General features: G+C 28.8%; 3 protein-coding genes across 9 annotated transcripts; 2 read left to right on the forward strand and 1 right to left on the reverse strand.

The window, feature by feature from the left end:
• The first annotated feature begins 3629 nt into the window (after positions 1 to 3629).
• Positions 3630 to 6469, forward strand: LOC145970284 (uncharacterized). Of its 3 annotated transcripts, XM_083096888.1 has the most exons (6): positions 3630 to 3900; positions 4012 to 4085; positions 4446 to 4567; positions 4645 to 4850; positions 4928 to 5090; positions 5398 to 6469. In XM_083096888.1, the coding sequence occupies exons 4-6, from the start codon at positions 4773 to 4775 to the stop codon at positions 5523 to 5525; spliced, it is 369 nt and encodes a 122-aa protein (XP_082953014.1). In that variant the 5' UTR covers positions 3630 to 3900; positions 4012 to 4085; positions 4446 to 4567; positions 4645 to 4772; the 3' UTR covers positions 5526 to 6469. The 3 variants fall into 3 exon arrangements, with proteins under 3 accessions (XP_082953014.1, XP_082953012.1, XP_082953015.1); XM_083096886.1 differs by lacking the exon at positions 4446 to 4567 and having other exon boundaries at positions 3631 to 3900; XM_083096889.1 differs by lacking the exons at positions 3630 to 3900; positions 4012 to 4085; positions 4928 to 5090; positions 5398 to 6469 and adding an exon at positions 4104 to 4337 and having other exon boundaries at positions 4645 to 4784.
• Positions 6470 to 6925: 456 nt separating this feature from the next.
• On the forward strand, positions 6926 to 15768 carry Gga (ADP-ribosylation factor-binding protein Gga). Of its 5 annotated transcripts, XM_083096896.1 has the most exons (13): positions 6926 to 7073; positions 7230 to 7345; positions 7928 to 8447; positions 8582 to 8742; positions 9140 to 9373; positions 10047 to 10220; positions 10415 to 10634; positions 11050 to 11382; positions 11535 to 11661; positions 11945 to 12303; positions 12530 to 12696; positions 13018 to 13128; positions 13553 to 15768. In XM_083096896.1, exons 3-13 carry the CDS (start codon positions 8411 to 8413, stop codon positions 13643 to 13645), a joined length of 2016 nt encoding a protein of 671 aa, XP_082953022.1. In that variant the 5' UTR covers positions 6926 to 7073; positions 7230 to 7345; positions 7928 to 8410; the 3' UTR covers positions 13646 to 15768. The 5 variants fall into 5 exon arrangements, 2 of the variants coding, with proteins under 2 accessions (XP_082953022.1, XP_082953021.1); XR_014438373.1 differs by lacking the exons at positions 6926 to 7073; positions 7230 to 7345 and having other exon boundaries at positions 7702 to 8447; positions 13553 to 13696; positions 13955 to 15768; XR_014438375.1 differs by lacking the exons at positions 6926 to 7073; positions 7230 to 7345 and having other exon boundaries at positions 7702 to 8447; positions 13553 to 13696; positions 14817 to 15768.
• Lst8 (MTOR associated protein, LST8) lies at positions 15135 to 18223 on the reverse strand. Its single transcript, XM_083096903.1, has 7 exons — positions 17670 to 18223; positions 17190 to 17342; positions 16971 to 17032; positions 16751 to 16901; positions 16291 to 16493; positions 15758 to 15900; positions 15135 to 15577 (listed from the first exon to the last, which is right to left on the reverse strand). The coding sequence occupies exons 1-7, from the start codon at positions 17793 to 17795 to the stop codon at positions 15453 to 15455; spliced, it is 963 nt and encodes a 320-aa protein (XP_082953029.1). The 5' UTR covers positions 17796 to 18223; the 3' UTR covers positions 15135 to 15452.
• Between the last annotated feature and the right edge of the window lie 147 nt (positions 18224 to 18370).

An 18370-nucleotide genomic window follows, 5' to 3' on the forward strand; every position in this document is an offset into this window, starting at 1 on the left:
TCATAAAAAATAATTTTTTACTCTTACTTATTTCCGCTTTTTCCGGTACATGGGGAACCCGGTTATTTAAAATCGGAACAGATATATCTTTTGGAGAAACGTTCTGATTGGTTAGGGCCTGAGCAGAATGGCTGCCTTATAATTTTAAGACTATGTTTTATGCTTTAAGTCTTTGTCTTAGGTAACGCACAATACTGTGTGTTATCCCTGGCGAAAATAAGAAACTTTATAAAGCGTTAACAACCGTTGAGTGAGGGTTTTCTGAGAGTTTATATGCTTTTCAAACTTTGTAAGAGCACTTACATAACGCTGTTGGGTTTTGAATGCTTATCAAACGCTGCAGTGTTGCAATTTTTGTTCTACAAACTCTTTATATAATGTTATATGAAAGTTTTGCAATGCTGAGGTAACATTTTTCAGAGTACGTTCAGTAAACGTTGATACATCTTCGTGTACAGAGTTTACTCAGACTTTTCAAACGTTTACGATTACGCTATAACGTACAAACGTCTTTTAAACGCTAAAGTGTTGCAATTTTTGTTCTACAAACTCTTTACTAATCGTTTTTAAACTCTCGACGAACTTCCACAAACGTTCATGTAAACGCCAAACAAACGTCTCATTTTTGCCAGGGATGTCTCGAGTCTTATGTATACGCGAACGTTTATTTCTTACAAACGTTCGCGTATACATAAGACTCGAGACATAACACACAGTATTGTGCGTTACCTAAGACAAAGACTTAAAGTATAAAACATAGTCTTAAAATTATAAGGCAGCCATTCTGCTCAGGCCCTTACCCCCACTATACTTCTTTTCCGTTCCGCTTTTTCTTCTACGTGGGACTGCACCCTTAGATTTTAAACATGATGCATTGATGTAGTAATATTCTATAACATATTTAATTTACTAATAATAGTAGTATTATGTATAATGTTAATAAATATTAATTTTAATAAGTATTATATATTAGAATATCTAATTCTTTCTATCTCGTGTTACTTACATGTTTGTTATTCATTATATGAAGCTGGAATCTAATTCATTGGCTGCGTTCAGCAGGAAAAGTTGCTTTGCAACTGTGTAAAATTCGTGAGCCTGATTGGTGTATGCTCTTAATTTTGGCTGAATCTACGAGCATACACCAATCAGATTCACGAATTTTACACAGTTACAAAGCAGCTTTTCCTGAACGCAGCCATTCAGAATCCTGCGCAATGATACTGGTAAAGGTGAAAGCACATAAAATTGCATAAGCGCATAACCATAAGCATAAGGAAATTGATTGGTCCACAAATATATGCATAAGAAAATGAACCAATCAATTTTCTTATGCTTATGGTAATGCGCTCCTGCAATTTTATGTGCTTCCACCTTAAAGGCCATCACACACAAAATTGCATAGCTGCATATGCATAGCATAAGACCATATGGACCAATGAGCATCGAGTATTAAGTCGCCATATTGACTTACATAACATAATACTCGATGCTCATTGGTCCATATGGTCTTATGTTATGCATAGCTGCATATTTGTTAAAGTTGCGTGTTTGTCGGTCCGGTTTTTTTTGTGGCTGGGCTCCCCATGGACTAATATTTCGGAGCATTTCGGAAATGAGTAAAAATAGAAAAATTTATTTTGATAGTTTTCCGACAAAAAAAATAATTAATACAATAGAAAAATATATAAAAAAGTGACATTTGTATGTATTGTTTATTATAACAGAAAATAATAAAGAAATTTTCTGAATTGAAAAACAATTTGAGGTTAGAATAGCATTCCGTTTTCCGTAAAAATCGCTCTATGGGGAGCGAGGCTATCGAAAAACCGACATTCAAACTTTATTAGATAATTCTGATTGGTTGATCACCACTCTAGTACTTTTCCGAGATTCCGTTTTCCGAAATTCCGACTGCCATGTGACAGCACCCTAATCAAACATTAAAGAATTAATTTTCATGAACTTTTCTTGCATACTTTTTGTAATATACACAGTCCTATTTTATATATCTCTTATTATATATCTCCACGTTAGAAATATTTTGTAACATTGTTTTCATAGGCTACAAATTTGATACTTGTAAAGTTTGTATGTCAAGTATATGAAAATAAAATTTTAATCATGATTACATTAAGGATTGGATCATCATTAATTCACAGTCTAAAACTTCTTATCTTACTAATGGTAAATATTATAATTGATTAAATTATATATTATATATTAAATTATATATTATATATTATAAATATTAATAAAATATACAACTAATTTTGTAGCTGGATTCGAACTCGTTTTGAATCTGCGCAATGGTACCGGTATGGTTTTCTGCGCAGACGCTCGACGCTTGATGCTATCATGTATAGGCATCTTTACAATAAACAATAAACTATAATCTTATAGTTCAAAAGAGATTTGATTAAATATTATGATTTTTTGCTCATATATTTTTCATATATTGTTTATACATTTCTTAAAAAATAACGTTCTACATATATACGATCTTTTTCTTACAAATAAAAAAAATTATTATTGTCTGTAAATTATAATATTCATTATAATAGCTTGTAAATTATAATACATTATTATGTAAAATCATATAAAAAAAGACAAATTCCTTTATATTATTATTTCATGTTTTCATTATTTTATATAATAAAATAATAGTTTTGTATAATAAAATGTACGAAATATTACTTAGTTTTTATAATTAATATTATTTTTCAAAATTTGTTTTAATAAAAATAATGTTTCTACAATATTTTAGTTACAATCTATTCCGCATATGAAATAAATTTTTACAAGTGCATCTCTTATTATATACATTTTCTATCACTATAAACTAATAAATCGCATAATTTCGCATGAAAAGATTATTTGTGTTTTAATATAAACATACGGTTATCCACAACTCTATTCGATTTAAAGATAGGTTACAAAATATTGTAAAAAAAACTATATCATACAATTTTTTTCCTTTTTCTTTATAATTCCAGTGTCCTTTATGTGATACTTCTGACGACAGTTGCTAGATACAGAGACACATAATAACAGTGTAATAAAGTTAAAACAACACAGTGTGCTATCATCAATAGTGTGTTACTGTTCCATTTTGTAACTGTTCCAAAATATCGCAAGAGGAAATCTGCATATATGAAAATTTTTTCCAAAAGTTGTAAACCGTTGGAGACATTGTTAAAGTAAATTCAAGATCATCTGTAAAATCACGTAAAATTCACTTGAATTTTGTGCGAAAACAACATGTTTTCTTTCCATAATATTTTTGACAGTTTTTTTTTGTTAATAGGCATGAGGGATCAAGCAGTTAGCATTTAAATTATGTGAAGTAAAGAGAGAATTTTCGATTAAAATTGAATAATATATATGCAAATTTCGAATTTTTGAGTTCTTCAACTTTTTCTAACAATAAGTATTATAGCGCTAATCATTTAAAATGACAGTTGATTTTTAACTTGACAAACAAGAGAAAAAGAACTAGAAAGCTACTATATCTAATACGCATATATAAATATATTCACATTTATTGAACTATATTTCGAAATATGAAATATTATTATTACATATTTGAGTTAAAAATGTATAATGTTATAAGTATTTATAAAATATTCATTTAATATTATTAGTTACATAATGGAATTGTTATTTATGTGTTTATATATACATACGTTTAGTCCTTACAAATGTTCGCAAGTACATTAAGGCTTGAGACATAACACAGTATTGTGCGTTACCTAAGACAAAGACATAAGGCTTAAAACATAGTCTTAAAATTATAAGGCAGTCATTCTGCTCAGGCCCTTTGCCTCTTGAATTGCGTATTTTGCAGAAGGAAAAAGTTATAGAGTATAAAAATATTTTAAAAACATTTACGATATACACGTAAGTATATATTATTAATTTATTATCAGTTTATTATCATTCGCATTTTTAATATATACGAATATATGCTATATACTTTAGAAATTCATAAAGAACACGTGTACTTTTTAGGTTATATTGGAACAATTATACTACTACATTTGCTACTACATTACTACTACTACAAATTTGCTCGGGAAGCTTAAGTGAGTACAAATATTTTTGTAAATATATTCTCTGTTTTATTTAACGGTTGAATAGCTAATACATGATTATGGGTCCCCCGTTGAAACCATTTCGTAAGGTTTCGCGAAGACAGCAAAGACGACGAATACGCGCTCTTTTGCAAATTGATAATAATTCGTTATATCTTGCAAATAATATTGTGTCTAATCCTATATGTCCTCCTTGTTCATCAACAGTTGGTGCATCTATTCTTAACGTTCGTCATGAAATCGGTCAGTTTTTTAATAATCCTGAGCATTTTAATGCTGCAGATCTTAATGCGTTGGTCAATGAAAGATCCACAGCGTTGACTAACAAAGATGCTCAAATAAATGTTTCAGCTCAATCTTCTTCTTCTTCTTATGTAGAAGTGATTCAGACTCATTTGACTGATACTCGTCCCCCTGATCTTCGAGCTTTTCTTGCTCATTGGGCAATTCAAAATAAAGTACCTCAATCTGTTGTAAATAATCTTTTGATAGGGTTGCAGAAATTTGGTCATCCTGAGCTTCCATCTGATAGCAGGACATTATTTTTCAGATGATTGTCGAGAAGAGCGAAAACGTTTTGAAGAACGAATACTCAGAAAATTAAATGAATTATTAGAAATAGCACGTAATTCTAATCCATTCGAATTACCAAAACGCAATTATTTACTTCTGCCCCCGATGCCATTCAATGATATCAATGCGTTACAACAATTTGATCTTGAGCTAAAAAACAATGAGCAAATGCGAAATCAGTTTGTAAGTATACGAGTATTCTGAAACTGCGATATATCGTTTATTTAATAATAATTAATTGTTTAATCGGTATCTTTTAGACACAGAAAATTCAAGATATCGGTGGAAAAACGGTTCAAAAAGCGGTAAAATTTTCGATGGAAGTGATTATGACAGATGACTTAACTCAAAAAGTCGTTTGGACTCTTGGAGCTGAGAATACTCAAAAAATATCAAAATTTACGTTTCCGTATCTTATTATTGGTACGTATACACACACACATACACAATATATATATACATGATACATATTGTTTCAATATTTTAGAATGAGATTTCATTTTACATTTGTCGGCGTTGTTGGACTTATCGATTGGCTATTGGATATATAATTTTTAGAATTCTGATAGAATCTCATATATTTCCTATCCAATAATCAACTAAAACGTCCAACAACGTTGACAAACGTTAAATGAAATCTCATTCACAGCCTTATTGAGTTCTTCGTCGTGAAGAAGTTACTACGTTTCGTCATATCATTCTGATAATATTTATCCATTAATTTTTTCAGATGTAATACGTAATGCATTTCCCGGGACAACGATGAAAACCGTCGAGGATCGAATTGCCGATTGGCTTCGCCGTGGGGGCGATAGAAAAAAAGCTGCGGATAAACGACGAGAACGCCACCACCAGTGAAAACATTTATTCCGTATTAATAACGCAAAACAGTTTTTCTTCGTTGATATGTCGAGCAAGCCTATTATCGAAGATGCATTTTCTAAGTTCGATGAAGAATTTCCGTAATTACATAGCGATATTTAGGTAAAGATTAATTTTTACATTTGGGGGAGATTGTGCGTGATTGATGCTGCGTGAATTGGCAAGAGTTATCGATAAGTAAATCGATAAAGAGTACTCCCGGTGGTTCGTCATGATTCTAAACGTAATATCGCGTTAGATTATATACACATGTAGTTAACGATTGCACGTATACCAATGTTCGCGTTAATGTTTAAACCGATATAAAGAAACGCAACGCAGAAAAGATCGACATAGAGATTCGCACATCGGGCACATATCCTCGTTGTAATATATAATATAATATCGCAAAATTCGCTGCGAATGTATGGATGTTGTTTCGGGATGGCGAAGGGGAGAAGTAGAATTTTCAGGCATATTTTTTTTTCGAGAGAAATATTAAATATTAAATACGATAATTATTATTATTATTATATATATATATATATATATATATATATATATATACACAGTATGCTTGTTTTAAGTGCATACACTCAGTTATTTTTTTAAATAATAGTTAATAATAATGATTAATAATTATTTTTTATATATAAGTTTGCTTAAATAATAGTAATAATAATAATTCATAAAGTTTATTTTTTTAAATAATAGAATTTCTTCGTTCATATGTAAAAGCAATATAGTATCTTATAAACGACTATTTCGCTTTATTGCATATTATTGAATTACTTATTTCTAATTTGTGATATTTATTTCATATGTTAAGTAATATAAATATTCTTTTTTTTATTTGAGTTTTATTTACTTTTGAATGTGTCAGTTTTTGAATGTGCAATGAAGACTGTTTTTCATGAATAAAATATTTTGATTATTTTAAATAGCTTTTGATATCCGAAATATAAGATAGTGAGTAAGTAATAAAAGTTTGTTATTTGAAATACGGATGTATATAATACGAAGTTAATTGTTAATTAAAATTATTAATATATAGTTAACAATCAACTATATATACATAATATACATCCGTATTTCAGATAACAAACTTTTATTATCTGCTTGCATCTGTCCCATATATCCTGTAAATAAAATAATTTTTAGGTAACTGATTGATGCCATTTAGATGCCTTTTGTTAACCTTTTTTAAATGTCTATAAGACATCTATTGGATAACGGCATTATACATATTTGTCTGTTTTATGTCTTTAAAAAGATATCTTTCGATTCTAACGATTCGATAACTTTACGTTGACTTATCGACAGCTGATAAAAGTTGACCATATGCTGGCAATTTGGTTACAGTTACAAGTTTTCTTATAGTTGGCGTTCGGATACAAATAAGTTGTCATTTAAGCGGACATTAGTGATACTATTTGTGCTACAAAAAGGCATCTTTTTTGCCAACTAAAAAGTCATCCTATCTTTTTTTGGTTGTCCTTTTAATGTCATTTTGATATCATTTTGCTACCTGGGATATTAATAAAAGTAAGCGCAAATCTTGTGCAGTTTCTGCTGTCAATTTGCCATCAGGTTGCATGCGCAGATTCTGCTCGGTTTCTGCTGGCAATCTAACATCAAATTGCATCGCGCAGATCCTGCTCGGTTTCTGCCGACAGTTTGTTGACAGGTTATGTTTTACAGACTCTGTCACCAAAACAAAAGCTTAATGTGGACACAGATGGCTATGGTTCTGGTGTGGGATTCTGATCGAATTTGCTGCCAATCTGCTGCCAACCTGCTAACATTTTGCTTACTGGGTATATATATATACATACACATTTATATATATACACACACATACATCTTTATTATTTAGAACTTTTATTCTTAAGAAATGTGTACGCGTTTTACATTAGAAATAATATCAAACTTTCTCTCTGTAAATATATAAATTATTTATTAATAGCCTAATAAAATATCTTATTTTCAAGTGTTGTAATCATATAATGAATAAATTTCTATATATATATATATATATGAGAGAGAGAGAGAGAGAGAGTCATACAAAACTCATTAAAAATTTATTTAATATATATATTAATATATATATTACGTATACGTAAGCGTCTTGCTATACAGCACTGGTGCTACCGCCATTTTGTGCACATAGCACGGAACAGAACCAGAAATTGTGCACCTTATATGTTACCCTCTGAGAACATTCGTGCACCTTGGCTTCGTAGTTTAGGTGCACGTTTTTAAGGTCCACAGAGGGCGTATCGCTTTCAGGGATCACCTAAAAGCGGGCCATGACACCTCTCATTCTTCTCTCTGGTTCTACGAAAGACGGCGCGTGGATCCTCTCAGGCTTCTATCTAATTCGTCTGATCTTATCGCAGTCGGTGATGTTAGATGTTCATCGATGCCAAACCGTAGAAGAAAGTGATGTTAGATGATAGCGTAGCGGAATAAAAAAAAAATCAGTGAAGACAATAGACAGAGTGACACGGAGCAAGATGACTTCTGTAGCGGAAACAGCTGTTTTATGCTAAGAAACCTTCTAAAGCGAGTAAATAATAAATTAGCCACAAAACAGCAAGAACCGATGTTTCGTATAAACTGAGACCCATTAGTAGATAAACATTTCGTAAATTGATCATCGAGCTTCATTAGTTCAAATATTCAATTGCAAGGACAATTCGCGATTCTTACGCGAGTTCCATTTAATGAATGACAATTTCACGTGATCTTGAAAATTGGAATTTCACGTGATCAGAAAATTGGAGTTTTTTTTTACGTAAAATGCTACAAACTTTGTTTTAATTACATAGAGGAATATCGACGATAATTATATGCAGCGATAAGTGATTACTGTCATAACTATGGATGTAGTAACTACTAGTTTAGAAGCTCTCATGCGTAAGTATAAACTAAACAATTAACTTGTAACACCATTTTATTTAAATATGAGTTTTTTTTTGTAATAATTAATTTGACATATTTACATATGATATTTTATATATATGTGTGTGTGTATATATATTGCTATATAGAAAGAGCTACAAATCCACAAAATCAAAAGCCAGACATAGCAGCTATTGAAGCATTCTGCGTGATGCTTACCAAAGAATCGGAAGGTATACAGATAGGCACAAAATTATTAGCAACGCATATCCAATCGCTTAACGAGTCGGAAGCACTGCAAGCACTTTCAGTATGTTATTTTTGGATGTTTTGCAAATTTTAATGCTTATATATATTACATTTTTAAAATTGGAGAATTTAATTATTAAAAATTAATTGTTTAAACATTGGTTTATATTCATTATTATATAATTAATTATATATTTTATATTAATTACAAATATATGCTGATATCTAAATTATTTGAAACTTTACTGGAGAGATATATAACTAAGCTATGTATCTAATATAAATTAAATTTTAAAAAATTAATAAGAGATAATAATAAGAGACATTTATAAGATATTTAATTTTGACAAGAGATTTTTTTTAATGTTAGATTTATAGAATTTTATAAATATATAATTCATATAATAGATTTATAATTCTCTAGCTCTCAATAATATAATATAATATATTTTTTTTAGTTACTAGATACTTGCATGAAAAGATGTGGTCCATTATTTCATGCCGAAATCGGTAAATTCCGTTTTCTTAATGAGATGATAAAACTTGTCTCGCCGAAATATTTAGGTACTCGCACTACAGCAAGTGTAAGGCAAAAAGTATTGCAACTTCTTTATACATGGATCAGAGAATATCCTCGCGAGTCGAAAATAAAGGAGGCCTATGAGATGCTTAAAAAACAAGGAGTCATTGAGGTTATATTTATTATTTTATATTTTTATTATTATATATTGTTATTTTTATATATAATCTGATAATTAAGATTATGACATTTTTCTTTTTTAAATCATACAATACTGAGAGCACAACAAAATACAGTTAGTTTTTATTATCTTTTTATGACATTCTACTATTTTGCCCTGATAAAAAAATAATTATATATTTAACAAAATATATCTTCATTAAATCAAAAATGTCAAAAAGAGAGCCAATATTGATTCTTTTGTATAAAAAAATTAAAAAATTTTTATGGAAGAATAATGGTGAAAAATTTATAAAATAAAAATTTATAATATTTTACAGAATTTTTATAAATTTTGTAAAATGTTTCGAGGGAAAAACAATTGTGCTATTTCTAATTAGTAATACAAGCACATTTAAGTTGAAAAAAACTTCAATATAAAATATAAATATATTATATTTTAAATTTAAGCAAAAAACGTTGTAATTGTCTTATATTTCTAATATATATGAATTTAATTATCAGATCATCTACTCTATTATTTTATTTAAACATCATTTTAATAATATTTTTATATTGTCAAAACATCTGTTTAAATTCTGCTTAAATCATTATCTAAATCAAATTGGAGTATTTGTTTAATTAGTCAAATATATCAAAATACTTGCAATAAAAATAAATTACAGGAAGATGCAGCATTTATAATGGCTAACAGTGAGGAAAGTCAAAAATCATCTAAAATAAAGAATAATATCTTTGAAAATGAAGAGATGTCAAGGCATTTGCGCAAGTTACTTCATAGCAAGGATCCTTATGATCTGCAAACTGCAAATCGATTAATCAAGGTTATGGTGAAAGAGGTAAGATTACTTAAAATTTGGAAAAATTTTTCTTTTTGTTAAATTTTTTAAAATAAAATCCCTAGATTAAGATTTCCTCGAATATTTTACAATTCCTTCTAATGTTTCTAAAAAACCTATTTCACATTTATAGGATGTAAATTCTAATTTTCTTGCTTTTTTAAGTTTTAAACATAAATTATCTATTTTTATAGGATGAAGAAAGACTGCAGTTAAACTCGCGAAGAAGTATGGAATTAGAATCAGTGCACAACAATGTAAAACTTTTGTCAGAAATGCTGGATTCATACAATCGGAATGACACTAGTACAGAGGATCTCGAATTGATGAAGGAGTTACATCAAGCGTGCGAGCGATTGAAACCTATTTTGTTACGGCTGGCTAGTGAGACCCAGGGTGATGTTGAAATGCTTGGTACTTTATCATGTTTAATTATACATCAATCATTATCGATTTTCAGCTATAGATTTATTATAATTATTTATAGAAAAATCGAAGAATCACGATTATGAGATAAATAATCAATTTAAAAAAATTAAGGATTGTTAATTTCAAGAGAGTCTGTTGCAAATTTATGAGAGTATTTTATCACGTAATGTGAGAAAAGGCGAAAAAAATAAGAAAATAAGATATCTCAATTTAGATTTTTAACCATTTTGCAAAATAATATATAATATATAAGTACATAATAATATGAAATAATATATATTGTAATACAGTAAAATTGAATTATGCAATTATCAATATTTGTCACTTTACGCGTGTAGATTTTTCTTTCATCACACTATGATCAATTTTCTTAATTATTTTTTTATGCATTTTATCTCAGGTGACGTGCTGACTGCCAGTGACGAATTGAATCAAGTCTTCGAAAAATATACATCCGTTATTGTTCTCGGCCAATCTTCCAAATCTTCCGCGACAGAATCTTCTAAACCAATCTTTAATAATGGATCATCTCTCTTGGACTTATCGTCTCCTACTGAGAGTATTCCCTGTGAAAACACGACGCAGAGCACAACGTCGACAGACCTTCGTTCGGATATGGACATGTTGGGAGATATTTTCAATGTGTTGGAGAAACCAGTCAAATCCGATACAAATTTTTTGATGCCGAACGCCATCATGCAACCAATCAGTATTTCGCCTATGAACAAGAAAAGTAAGAATAATTAGAAAAAATTTAATAAAAAAAATTGTTACTTTTTAAATTATTTAAATGATATTTACCTTTAATTTTTCACAATTTGTTGAATTTATTGTCATATGTTTATTTGCTGTATTATTTCTTCAAATAATAATATTTGATCATAGACGAAGTTACCAACACTGGCGAGGAAAAGATAGATAGTAAAGCAAAAGCATTGGAAGAATTGAATGAATTGGGAGAAGCTTTACTTAAGCAAAGCTTGTCAGGCACAATTGCTCGTTCGTCACAAGAGTAAGCATATTTATAGATTTTAAATTCTTTTAAAAAATTATCTCTAGGTTTAGCAATAACAGGCAAATCTCAATATTCTTAGCAAAATGAGAAGCAGTGCAAAAGAAAATGCTAATATTAGAGATACTAACAGATGTATAGAGAATAGGAAGCTAAGAATAGAAAGATTACTAAAATTATTTAAATCTTTGGTTTAGATATCTTTGACATCCTAGATGCCATATATGTAGTATATAAAATTTTTTAGACTAATTTAAAAAAAGGATTTATAATATTTTTACAGGAAAGTCAATAATAATATTATAAAAAATCAAAGTACCAGTGATTCTGTTCGAAAACAAAATTGGTCCCATGAAACTAGCAATAATATGTCTCAGCACATCGTGATGGAACAATCAGATACAAAGAAATACGAGTCAGATAGTAATTTTGATATTTCAACAGCTTCAAATTCGTCAAAAACTAACGTGACCGCTAATCTGTCGTGCAACAAAAATATTAATTCAGAAAATACGGAAACGGGCACACAGCAGCAGCTAGAAGTAACGCAATTACTTAACGGCGCATCAACAATAACAGACACCGAGCCTGGAATCAAGCCATTAACTGATATCATTGTCAATCTTGAAGATATTAAGCCAGGTTATTATATTAACTTTATATAATACATTTTATTTTATATTTTTAATTTTTCTTATTCTATGGCTGCGTTCCTTTTTACGCTTTCAGCGCTGAAAGCGTCGCTCTATCTTCGTTTGATATTCGATGTGCAACAAAGACAGAATGATGCTTTAAGCGTGTAACCGTTCAAATGGAACGCAGCCTATATTTTTTATATATCTCATATAACACCAATCATATTTTACAGGTATAAATCCACCTTTAACAGTAATCGAGGAAAGAAATGGTATAAGTGTAGTGCTCCACTTTGCTCAGGACAGTCCCAGGCCAGATGTATCTGTAGTAGTAATTACTACGATGAGCAAAAACGCAAAATCACTTAATAATTATTTATTTCAAGCAGTTGTACCTAAGGTAAGTATCCAACCCATTGTGAGATCCAACATTATATTCAACAATTAAAAATTAATTTTAAATTTCTTAAGAATTTCTACGCATATAAATCTAAAAAAAAAAAAAATTTTTGGTAGATCAAAGATATTAACATGAATTCCTAAAATAATCTTATCAAACAACAAATTTTTAATTTATATATATATATATATATATATATATATATATATATATATATATATAAAATGAAATAACATAAACATTCATAAATCTAGCACCACCATAGTATTTTTTATAAAATTAGATAAATATTTTCATAACTTTTTTCAAATATGTGTACAGAAATGCAAGTGCAGATTGCAACCACCTTCTGGAACAAAATTGCCAGCACATAATCCATTCCTTCCACCATCCGCAATCACACAAATTATGCTGATTGCAAATCCTTTCAAGGTATATAGTTACATTTCTTTTGAAATCTTAAAAGTATAAACAGTTCAGTTAATCCAAATAAAACATGTTAAAGTTGTATCAATGCTATTAATATTTGTATTTTGATATTAATACTTTGCATCCTTGTGTGTGAACATAAAATTATAAAATTGTTTTTTATCAAATAATTTTATATAACTTCTAATACATTAAAAATGTTTAGTGAAACTAATTTGAAGTTTATTAGTTTCAAATTTATCAGTATATATTTATTTAAGCAAAAAATAATCTATTTTACGAAAATGCAGAAATGTTTGCAATGTAATCACATAATTAGATTTCTTATATTTAATTTTAGAGTTTAGAAAAAATATAAACTATTCAAATAATTAATTAAGATTGAATATGAGAATTCATATTTATTTCTGTGAAAAATTGATTTCAGGAGTCTGTATATCTAAAGTTTATGCTAAGCTACACGATGGACGATGAAACATTTACAGAAATGGGTGAAGTCGACAGATTGCCTCATCTATGATCTAGTACAACTATGATATGATTTTGATGCACTGTATTCGTCGTATTCTCGGTAAGTCGAGAATAATATAAGAAATATTCCAATTACTGCGATTCAATTATTCATATGTGCAATTATAAAATTGTTAGACATTCTTTACACTTTAATCTTAGAATGCGATAAAAAATTAAATCATATTCTTAACTTATTGGAGACAAACGACCAGCTTGTTTTTAATTTTCTTCTCAGTCTTATTCTAATAGCACATACATGAAATGAAAATATCATTTTGATCATAAGCATTTTCATTTTACGCATTCCTCACTATAGCAAATGTGAAATAGTGCGGGAACTTCAAAAAAGGCTAAATTGATCGAGAATAGAAGTGTTACAAATGCAAAAGAGTTTGATTGTAACAATCTAAACAATTTAATTTGAAGATGATCTTATAATTTTACACTACTATTCCAAATAGGAATAAAGAGGAAAAAGCAAAAAATGTAATAAATCTTACATAAAAAGAACTATGTTTATAGGGAACAGTTTCTCATAATATGTCAAAACTATTATAAATAAATAAGACCAGATTGCGAGTAGGATTATATAAGTTTCAAGTGATGGCGTTATTTGGATAATTTATTATAGTTTTTGTTGAAAGGTATAATGTTAAAAAATATATGATTTAATCGATTTCTTTTATTTTAAGATCATTAAAATCGAATATTTCCTCTATTTTAACATGTGTACACTTAAATATGAATAGTGGAAAAGAAAAGTTTAAAGAGAGATAAAACTGACTTAGAATAAACAAAAAGCTAGAATAGAGGAAATCGATTATATAATAATGATCATATTTCTTGACTCAGATCTAAGAAAGATTATCTTATTGCATGAATGTTGTAAGAGAAAACTGATTAATGAAACGCAATTATGGATGGAAAGGGGATGAATATCACTTTGTGTAATATTCATTATATTGCAAAAAATAATATGAAATATAATAATATAAAAAAATACTTTCTCTCTTTCTCTCACATACATAAGATCATTTCACATATTGTATTTATATATAGTCTATAATAGAATATAAGTATTACAAAGCGAAACACCGAACATGAATCATGCATTCTAAGATTAAATTAATGAAATAAATATTCAAATAAAAAAAATTAAACATGTTTTATTATCTTAGTGAAATAATTGACAAGAACTATTATAAAAGATGATAGAGAAGAGAGAGAATGCAAGAGAAAGAAAGAAAAGTTATAAAGATGTATTCTTAAATTTATGTAAATGGAAATAATTTAATGAATTGTTATTGGACATTTTCGTTCTCTGTCGATATTCTGGTATTTGTTCATTCATATACTTAAGAGTCTATCGTACATACGTAGTTGTATGCTGCTTTGTGATATATGCTTTAATAAGTGTAAACTTATGTTAAGACTGCGAATTTAATAAACCAAATGAGAGACAAGAATAAACGAGAAATCACCGGACCTGTACAAAATTTTGCAAACATATTTTAATGATTTTAATTTATAACTAAATTATTTAATTAATATATTTTATACATATTTGATAAACAAAGCCTGTATTTTTACAATTATTACTTTCTTTTCTTTAAAAAGAAGAAAAAGAAAAAGAGAAAGGTTTGCAAGTGATATAATATATAATATGTAAGTGTAAAATATAGTATTAAAAAACAAATATCATTTCTTCTTCTTTTGCATATATAACAATAACACACAATATATCTGAAATTTCAAATTATTTTTGACAAAAAGCAAAACAGAAGAGATAATATTTAAGTATTTACTTTCTATTTTTAACTCGCAGAAACAATTTCGTCACGGAAAGCAAGAGCAATAACAGCTTTTTGATGTCCTTGATATTCTCGTTCTATTGTTCCTGTAGATGCGTTCCATAGTCTTGCGACTCCATCTGAAGAAGCTGCATAAAATACCAAATTAAGTACATACAAAGTAAATAAAATAAAATTTTGATTATAGATTTTTAAACAGATTATAAACAATGATATCCACTACAATATACAAATTGTTATTACACACGTTAATAAAAACACTGCAGAAGAGAAATAGGTTAAGAAAATAAAAATAATGCGGTACTTACCAGTAAATATATATTGAGAATCTGCACTAAATGCTGCATCCCAAACCCAACGCTTTGCTTCATGCTGAAGCACTTGTACTTCAGAAAAGTCCGTCGTTCTCCATACTCGAGCAGTCTGATCGGCCGATGTTGTTACTAACAAGCTTAACAGATTAATTTAAATACAAATCTTATTTAGCAAAAAGTGTAGAAAAGGTATAAAATTGTACCATTTAATAGAATATACATTAGTCCTTTTAAAACAATTTATAAACTTTAAGTATATTCTTATTGCGCAATCTTTTATTTGTGACTAATAGAATTTAGAATAATTAAAGTTTGGCTCCTCATGTAGCTAAATTGGATTATATCAGAAAATCTGAATTCTTTTCTATTCTATACTTAAAAAGCATTTTTCTTGTTATTTAATTTGTAATATTTATAGCTTAAAAAGAGTGTAATCCTTGAAATGATGCTTTATATGATATGTGTAACAAGTATATAATGTAATATTTGAAATACCCATTTTAAAATAAAATGAGAAAATGACTTACGTTGAATCTGGACTGAATTTACAACGAAGAGCGTAACGTTTATGAGCTAGAAGTTTATGACGAGGATTGAGTCTTGTAGGCTCCTCTCCAATACCTCCTGTAAGCGTCCAGATGTAACAATGTCCTTTGTTATTTACGGCCGCCATATAAGAACCATCTTGATCCACCGCGATATCTTGAATCGAGGATTCAGCCTCAGGAATCTGAAATAACATATTTTCGAAATAAATAATAAAATTTCTATATATAACAATTAATCTGTGTTTAAAATTTTAAAAGACATTTCTTTTTTCTACATTTTAAACATTTTAAAATTTTTTATATAGTATAAACATTCTTACATAAAATTATAAACAAATTACAGAAAGCAATTATAAAAAATCCTGCTTTTCCCAAGATTCCTAGTTTTGAATTTTAAGAATATGTAAATGTTAAATTTCTGAATATAAAAACCAAATACCAGTTGTTCATTGTGATCAGAACGAAGATCCCACAAGTGTATAACTCCACTTTGATCGCCAACCATTAATTCTGCTTGATTAGGATGCAAACATACACAATTTACAGGTGCGGATACTTGAAATATTCTTTGGCACTGAAAGCTGCTAGATCTGTTAATGAATTTAATGATTATTAATTTGAGAACATAAATTTCATCCTTGTTTATATAAATAATTTACCTTAAATCCCATACTCTTGCAGAGCAGTCTTCTCCACCTGTGTACATCCACTTTCCTTCTTCCTATTTATAAAATATATAAATATTGTTTAATATTGTTAAATATTTTTTATAGAATAATATAGTTTAAAATATTTTTGATTTGGACCAATTGTGTTGAAGTAACATGTATGCATGCTTGAAAAAAAGTAATATATATAATAATATATAGATATTAAACCTGAAAACCCAAGCTGGTAATGTTTTTTGAAACTCCTTCATAATTGACAACTGGATTGGGATTATTTGAAGCTAAATCATACATTCGTATATGTTGATATCCAGCAGCAGCTACGACATACTTGTCTGGTGTGATGTCCAAAGCATTGACTTGCTACAAAATTTGTTAAGGAAGCCCAAAAAAATGCTATAGAAGAATTTTTACTAGCAGTTAAAATATGTAGAATTTTATAACGAATATTGATCAAGTTATAATTACGTTTCCATTATTATGATAATAATCCCAAAAGTTTTGTTTATATAAATATATACATGTGCGCATAATTTGATATCATACGCATGTGTGTGCCACGTTGTATACATGCAACGTATTGTATACATGTAACGTTGTATACATGTTGCAATAATACATATCAAATATAATTCCATCAAAACGAAAATTATGCAAAATGTCATTCATCTTCAAATTAGAGAAGGATACAGAATCCGTATGTTGACATGTTCGTTGACAGACGCCTGTGTGCGGCTGCCATATTTTGATAGTGTGATCATAACCTCCCGTGACAAAAATCACCTGTTCATTGCTAATTGCACTGTCAACAGTCATTTCCGATATATTTATGATTTTCTAAATGTAAAAAACCAAATCACACAATCACAGATGACAAAATATAATCAGACGTCTTATAATAGCGTTATCACTCTTCGAGGAAGTTCCATGTTCAGCCACACTACAGAAAAGCCTAAGTTCTGGAAACTATTAATGCATGTGAATAGGAACCAAGGTGTGGCGCCACTTTAGAAGAAGCTGCACTTTAGAAGAATTATTCAAGTACCGCGATTTGAATTACGTTGACTTCGAAATCGTTGTGCGATTTTTTGCAGGTAATATAACATTATAATTTGTAATAAGTTAGAGAGAACCTATAACATTCGAAAACTAATAAGAAATCACAATTTTCTATACCGTATACATAAATATTCGTATGTATTTGTGTATTTATGTAGCAAATTCATTGTTTCAAATGTTACCCTCTTCCCCCTCTCCATCCCCATGATACACATTTATGCTCCGTAAATTATTATTTATCTCCTATAATATATTGTTACTTTTTATCTGATATAAACTCATCTTATGTTACCTTCGTTTATCAAGAATGAATGAAAATCAGGTAAATATGT

The sequence above is a fragment of the Camponotus vicinus genome, unplaced genomic scaffold (assembly GCF_025532165.1).
Source record: "Camponotus vicinus isolate PSW18456_S1 unplaced genomic scaffold, iyCamVici1.0 SCAF_4, whole genome shotgun sequence".
In the NCBI taxonomy this organism is placed as follows: Eukaryota; Metazoa; Arthropoda; class Insecta; order Hymenoptera; family Formicidae; genus Camponotus; species Camponotus vicinus.